This window comes from Sabethes cyaneus, chromosome 3, assembly GCF_943734655.1.
Source record: "Sabethes cyaneus chromosome 3, idSabCyanKW18_F2, whole genome shotgun sequence".
In the NCBI taxonomy this organism is placed as follows: domain Eukaryota; kingdom Metazoa; phylum Arthropoda; class Insecta; order Diptera; family Culicidae; genus Sabethes; species Sabethes cyaneus.
Window position 1 is genome coordinate 174,405,293 of NC_071355.1, and position 7,954 is coordinate 174,413,246.

The following is a 7,954-nucleotide window of genomic DNA, read 5'->3' on the forward strand; positions in this document are numbered from 1 at the left end:
AAAAAACGCGTTCCTTTCATGAATGCTGTACAATCCTCGCGTCATGTGAAGGGCATTGCTACGGAAGATGTTATAATTATCTCATACCTGTTATTATCGGTAAAATTTTGGGCTCAAACAATGTTTCTCGTTAATTGCATTTAAGTAAAATCATGAAATCAAGATTTCATGCAGTTTCTGGGCAATCAGAACATGATTTGTTCCGTGTCTGATTTTTGGTGTAAAATTAAAACAAACGATCACCCTATCGCATTGCCAAGCAAAAACCAAAAACCACCACCTGGGCCCGGTTCGAATCCATTGAACTGCAAATACCTGCCTCGAAAAAAAATGTGGATCGCAGCAACCAACGCCCGCGGCGGAAAAAAATTTTCCTCATTCCAAGTTGGTTACTCAAGTCGACAAGATGGAAAAAGTTTTCTTCTGCAAGATTGGAGCTTTTGCTTTGCTGCTGTTGGCCCTGGCCGTGACCGCGAACCCATTGCAAGGAACCGACGATGCCATCACCGTACCGACGATTCAGTTCCGAAGCAAATCCGGCGAAGCCGACGAAATCTGTACCGGTTATCAAATCCGTGGAAGTCTGTATGCAACGTTGGCCCGTTGCCTAGGAACAGAACAAAGGTGAGTTTTTTTTCGAAACAAACTAAAGCAAATTGACAAATTTGATTTGAAACTAATCTGAGGACCGAATAATTTCTTTATTTCCAGCGAAATCTATAAGCTTCGTGAGCTGGACTTCGTTGGACAGGGAGCCCAAAAGGTCCAAGCGTTTGCTCTGCGGTCTGCCAGCGATGAGTCCGGTGGCGATATTGCTATGGTGCTGTACAACGGCAAGGAATACGGTTTGAGCACCGACGAAAGCAACGGAATTTTCGAGAAGTTTGGCCTTGTTCCGAAGATACGCGTGGAGAGGCAGGATGAGGAAGGAGCGGGTGCCAGTTTCGCTGAAATAAACGTGCGCCTAGTTGCGGCTGCTTTGGTTTTGACGGGAACCGTATTGCTGAAATGAAGAGTTTCATGAACCAGAAGCTGCTATGTATCAGTTTGAACTATTTTTTATACTATAAATAAAAATATTTATTAAAATATCATTTTATTATTTCTCTGTATTCGAATGCCGTTAGTTTTTGTATTTTTGATTCGATCATTGGTTATTGATTTTGATTCTACAATATCTTTGAATTTCGGTTATTTATTTTCTTGAATGTTGTAGGCATGTTGAGTAAAGGAGCTTTTATATTGAAACGTTGGGTACGATTTTCAATTTTCTCGTCCAAGAAGACTGATATGTACCCTGAAATGATTGTTTTCTTGAATATACTCCCACAAGCATTTTCAGCAGCTAATCACGCGTCACAACTCCTGACATGTTAAACACACAGTGGTAAACCGAATATTCCATCTCATTCCACCTTTTATTCTCACTCATGTCACGTGTCACAAGCTGCTTCCTTGCTGAACTTGCATCTCCGAAAGTGCCGTCGTTACGTGAACCAATTCACTGCCGAACCGAAGCCAAGTTAGAAGCTAGTCAATGTTGAGCAAGTAGGTAGGTAATTGCTGCAATCACAGCATCATAAGCATAAAAGGATACATTTCGTAACCACATACATACAGCATCACCTCAACATCTTCATTCAAATGTAGGTATTTCTAGAGCTGAAGCACGTTGCAACCAATCTACACAATAATGCATTGAACCAATGGGTCCTCTTTCCAGTAGTGGATTGATACGTTTAGGTCGGGAAAACAAAGGTTGTGATTCGTGACTATTAGCCCGTGCCGTCTGCTTTCTTCATTTGACTGGTGTATGAGCACGATCCGATAATCCGATGAGTTATGATTTTGATTACATAACGAAACATCGTTTGTTTTACTTATTGTCACTCATCAGCATTCGTTTCACGCATATCGTTCGAATAGCATTTTCATCAGACACTAAGTTGCGATATCAATTTAAAGTCCATCCCCCAAGATATAGTTGTGTTTTGTCGTAAATCGCCAGACCGATGAAAATTTTAAACGAATTCATTTAATTCGGCATGTTTTATTTATAATCTCATTATTTTGGCATTTTGATTTCGTTCAAAATCGCTACCCGCATCCTCGGCCTCGGCCTCGGACCCAGACTGCGACCGACCGACCACTTGGCTGGGAAACGAGAACCCAACTTGTTTCTTCGTTCGCAACAAAGAACAAACTTTCGTCGAAAGACTTACCACCACTCCACAGTCAGTGCAAACGGTCAACAGTTCCGATCTCGATTTCTGTAACGACATTTATGATTACAATTCCTGATGGTTCGTTATGACAAAGTCCTGCTTCTTCTGTCTGCAGCCCGTCAGGAGGGTATTACTGCCGGATCCCCACTCACTGCCATGGTGGGCTTCACTTTCCCACATTGCTCAAGTTTTGCTGATGCCATCACTTTCCTCCGAATAGAATCCTAAGCAGATCAGACGAAGCATCTGGGACCTGTTTGGTGGCTAAGTAAAGTTCGTTTCGTTCTCGTCATAACTTACCTAGAAACAGATACACAACCCTCCTACACATTCATACATATATCAAAACGCACCAGCACACCAGCAGACAACAATCTGATTATCATTTTGTTGCCTTCATTTCATTCGGCTTATCCTGTTTCAATTTGAGCTTTTTTGCGGATGGTTCGTCTTATCAGAATTGAAAGCTGATAGCGTACGGATTTCAACAGCTGGCTGGCTGCTGCCCGGCCACGATTGCTACCTTTTGGATTCTCTGAGGTATGTGTGGGTGTGTGTATGTGTGCATGTGTGGCAAATAAGGAAATGCACATTTCCTTCTTCCGATGGTTTTATTTGATCCGATTGCAGCAGCAGAGAGCCGGCCAAGGAGGAAATATACACTGAACTGAAAGCAATGGGTTGAGGAAATGTATTAAATGTATTTTGAAATTGTTGCGAAAAAGAGAGGAAATCTTCATAGATGGATTACAAGTAATTGGATTTTAAAACTTCCTACAGACTGGGTTAAACAAGGTTTGCCAGACTTGGGTAGCTAATCTGTTCTTGAATTGTTATTATAATATGTTCACTAGCAGGCTCGGATATAAATTAAAAGTGGGACACCCTACCTTTCAAAAGAACGTTTTGACTTGGAAAAATGAAGCAATCTAAGGATGATAAATCTATTATTATGTATTTATCACAAAAATACGGGCCGATTAGCTTGAAAATTCCGGACTGACTGGTGAATTGGATTTAAAATCAAAGTTGAAATTTGACTAGAAATTAAACTTGAATGCGGACTAATTTGGGCTTGAAGCATTACTTCATATTGAACTGGAAATTGGACTTAAATTGATTTGAAATAAACCTAAATTGGATTTGAACTGAACTTGGGATTAGGTTTAGAATTGCATTCGAAATTAGAAATTGTATTTGAAAACATAGTTTAAATTTGACTTAACCTTGAACCAAAAATTGGAATTAAATTAGGCTTGAAATTATGCTTAAAGTCGGGCATGCAATTTAACTTGACATTGGACATTAAATTAGACTTGAGTTTGGATTAATTTTAACTTAAAATTTTACTTCGCGGACATGGACACGCAATTAGCCATGAAATTTTACTTGAAATTAGAATTGACATTTTTCGGTTTATACTCTCACACGCTTTACCTCTTTTCTGTTCCGGTTTTTCTCCTTTCCAGTCCTGTTTCCACTATTTTTTCTCCTTTTTTGTACCGTTTACTTGGTTTTTGCTCATACTTTTCTTCTGTGTTTCTTCTTTTTTCTCATCCCTGTTTTTTCCCATTCCGTTTTCTTTTGTTTTCTGTCTGATTTGTTATTATTTTCAGTCTTATTTTGCCTCATGTTTTTCACTCGTTTTTTGTTATATTCTTTCCGCTTTTCCATGTTTGCTCTTCTCTTTTTCCCTTTTTTTGTTTCCAGTTTTCGCTCAACGTTTTGTTTTCAACTACTATCCCACTCGTTTTCGTCTTTATCTGTTCCATTTTCCCTCTTTTTAATGCCTCGTTTCTTCTATCCTGTAACGTTTAGTCTGTTTTTGAATTCCTTTACCTTTATTCTCCGGTTTTGCATTTTTTCTCCCGTTTTTCATTTTCCGTTAATCCGTTTCGTCCGTTTTACGTGTTATTCTTTTATTATTTTTCAGTCATTTCTCCTTTTGTGTCCTGCTTGACCTCTCCTTCCCGTTTTCCTCGCTACGGGTTTCGCTTTCTTGTTTTCTGTTTCATATTCCCTTTCTTGTTTCGTTTTTCCTTTGATATAGTTTCCTCTGGCTGAGTCGTGGTTCTTTTGTTCTGTTTTTCGTGTTTTTCTCGTTTACTGGCCAGTTTTTCGACTCTGTGTGTCTCATTTTGTTTTGTCAATTTTCTGTCCCGTTTCGACTTCTTTCATTTTGTTAATTCCTGTTTTCATTTTTTTGCATTTTACTTCTTCCATACCATTTTTCGTTGTTTTTTCCTTCATTTCTGTCCTGTTTTTGCTTCATTTCTGTTTTATTTTCTTTTTTATCCCTTTTGCCCTCCGTTTTCATTTGGGTATGAAATGGTGAAGGCAAATGAGGAGCGTCCAATATAGCTCTAGCCATCCCAAGCCCCTGCCCAGCGCCTCCACTTGGCCATACCTGGTAATGCTTTTTTGAGTAGCCAAGCTAGGAGGTGCGATGCTGGGTGGTTCCCGGCTGCCTGATCTCAAAACCGGGGTTTTGGGCAGACGTCGGAGCCACACGGCCTTGCTAATAGGTAAGCATAATTTAGTTATTTTAATTATTTTTTTTCGTTTTAGTTTATGAAGCATCTCTTGCTATATAGTAAAAACTTTGGCCAAAACGAGTTTTAATACTGCACATGGAAACCAGAATGGAAAAATTAAATTAAGTATTAGAAGCGCTTATGTAACTTCAAAGGATGCTATTCTATTTCATACGAAGGAGTCCTGGTGAGATTGTTCTATTATACACCACACTTCATTATATATCCATATATACCAAATTTCATCTTAATATCATATTATTAATAGTATATGATTTGGTTTTAATCACCGTGCACTTATGTGAATGTATTCAAATTGATTCACCGATCGTGATCAATTTGAATACATTCACATATTATTAATAGTATTATTATTGGTATCATAAATGTGGAAGGCTAGATGATGGAGTGGATTGCCAACCAGAATCCTTAAGGTCTGAAGCAAATATGGCAGTTCTCAACTCAAAACAAACAAATCATCACGTGGGTTAAAGTTGGTAAGGCGAAATTGATTATTACATGGAAGGATCCTAATGCTGGAAGGCGACTCTTATAACCCCGGAATGCGCACAAGTGCCTCTGCTTGTGGGTCTGCCCAATCCCTTTTGGCCCTTCTGTAACACCATTAGTGTGCAATTCATTTGATAATCAAATTTGGATCTACTACTACTACTACTACTACTACTACTACTACTACTACTACTACTACTACTACTACTACTACTACTACTACTACTACTACTACTACTACTACTACTACTACTACTACTACTACTACTACTACTACTACTACTACTACTACTACTACTACTACTACTACTACTACTACTACTACTACTACTACTACTACTACTACTACTACTACTACTACTACTACTACTACTACTACTACTACTACTACTACTACTACTACTACTACTACTACTACTACTACTACTACTACTACTACTACTACTACTACTACTACTACTACTACTACTACTACTACTACTACTACTACTACTACTACTACTACTACTACTACTACTACTACTACTACTACTACTACTACTACTACTACTACTACTACTACTACTACTACTACTACTACTACTACTACTACTACTACTACTACTACTACTACTACTACTACTACTACTACTACTACTACTACTACTACTACTACTACTACTACTACTACTACTACTACTACTACTACTACTACTACTACTACTACTACTACTACTACTACTACTACTACTACTACTACTACTACTACTACTACTACTACTACTACTACTACTACTACTACTACTACTACTACTACTACTACTACTACTACTACTACTACTACTACCAGGGCTTCGACCGATCCTTTTTTTCTACCGCAGTCACACCAACGCGCATTCAAGTTCACACCGTCCGTTTAGAGGTGGAATACGAACGCTATGCATAACACAACTGGCAGTTTGCTCAGTCAAACGCCGATTGCACGCAGCAGTACGAACGCTTTCTAAAACTTTTTGACATTTTCGTTTCGAGCAAGTTGCCTTTACCGTTTGGAGCAGCGAATGACTGCAAAACAGTCAAATGACTGGCAATCACCACGCTAACGAAAAGCAATCGCACAATCGTATGATTCAATACAACAAAAAAACAACCACTACATGTGCATGGAAGAAGTCAGTCGGACTCCGTCCAATACAAACGAATATTTTGCTTGCGTCCGACCGACGTCCGGGTGACAAACTATTACTGTGAGCAGCCGATTTGGAGACAAAAAGAGAAACGAAAAAATACGTCACCGTATGCTTCCAGTCAGTTTGCAGTTTATATTCTCAAAGCGCAAAGCAAAACGGGAGATCGACTGTTTGCTTTTACTGAGATGCCGCATGAATTGTAAAACGGCAGCAGCGCAAGCGGCAGATTGACTGGATTCAAAAAACAGTCAAATGATCGTTCAAAAAGCGGAGTTTGAATGCGGAAAGTTCGCATTCACTGCAGTCACATTCAACTTGTGATCCCTTTTCAAGCCCTGACTACTACTACTACTACTACTACTTTTGCCCTCCGTTTTCATTTTTTCCCTCCATTTTTTCCTCTTTTTCTATTTTGGTTTCTCATTTTTCCCGATCTCGTTTCTCGTTTTGTTTTCCTCCTTTTCTATCCCGTCTTTTTGTTTCGTTTTTTCTCCTTTTCTGTCCTGTATATTCTCAGTTGTTTCTCCGTACGTTTTCCTTCGTTTTCTGTCTCATTTGTTTTTATATACAGTCTAATTTTGCTTCATGATTTTTTACTCTATTTTATTGTTGTCCATCTAATTTTCTGCCTTTTTTTCTCTTTTTTCCTTATTTCTTTCTTTTCCAGGTTTCACCTTTTTCTAACTCTTTTCATCTCCTATCCTACTCGTTTTTCGTCATCGTTTATTCTATTTTATCACTTTTTGTTACATCGTTCTTCATTCCCAAGCAACAATGTGAGTTTTATTGTACTTTTATGACGGTTTTTACGACCAATTTTGGTTTTAAATGCCATCATAAGAGTGTAATAAAACCCAAATGGCTACTTGGGTTACTCCTGTCTTGCTCGTTCTGTTTTTAGTCCTTTTTCCTTTTACTCTCCGGTTTTTTTTTATTTTTCGTTTTTCATCTTTCGTTAATTTCGTCCGGTTTCGTCCGTTTTGCTTATTTTGGTTTTACTCTTTTTCCTTTTATATCCCGAAAAAACCAAAGCCATGGGTATAAACGTCCTGTTGAGTACTTGACCCTTCTTTATCGACAGATTTCGCAGTCGGCTATTAGAGTACAGGGCAATTACGGTGCTAGAGCAACGATCCTACTGACTTAAAGAGGCAGCACCTCCCAGCCGAGATTCGAACATACGACGACTGGCTTGTTAGGCCATCGTACCCCGAAGGGCGGTCCTTTTATAACCTTTTTTCTCGTTTTGTTCGTTTCAGTTTTCATTTTCTATCTCACAATTATTTTCTCTATTGGTTTCTGTTGTTTTCTGCTTCGTTTTCCTGTCTCATTCTTCGTCTTTCTCTCAATTCTTCCTATTTTCTGGTCGCTTTTTCTCCACTTTCCCTATTCCGTTTTCTTGCTCTTTGCCTGAGCTCTGGTTTTCTTCTGTTCAGTTTTATTCTTCTGTTTTTTTCTCATTTCTTCTCTTTGTCTGTCATTATTTTTCTGTCCCATTTTGACTTTTTTACATTTT

At 38.6% G+C, this 7,954-nt stretch overlaps 1 protein-coding gene across 1 annotated transcript; it reads left to right on the plus strand.

The window, feature by feature from the left end:
* The first annotated feature begins 406 nt into the window (after positions 1-406).
* Positions 407-1,012, plus strand: LOC128740426 (uncharacterized). The gene is made up of 2 exons (XM_053835967.1): positions 407-624; positions 712-1,012. Exons 1-2 carry the CDS (start codon positions 407-409, stop codon positions 1,010-1,012), a joined length of 519 nt encoding a protein of 172 aa, XP_053691942.1.
* The last annotated feature ends 6,942 nt before the right edge of the window (positions 1,013-7,954 follow it).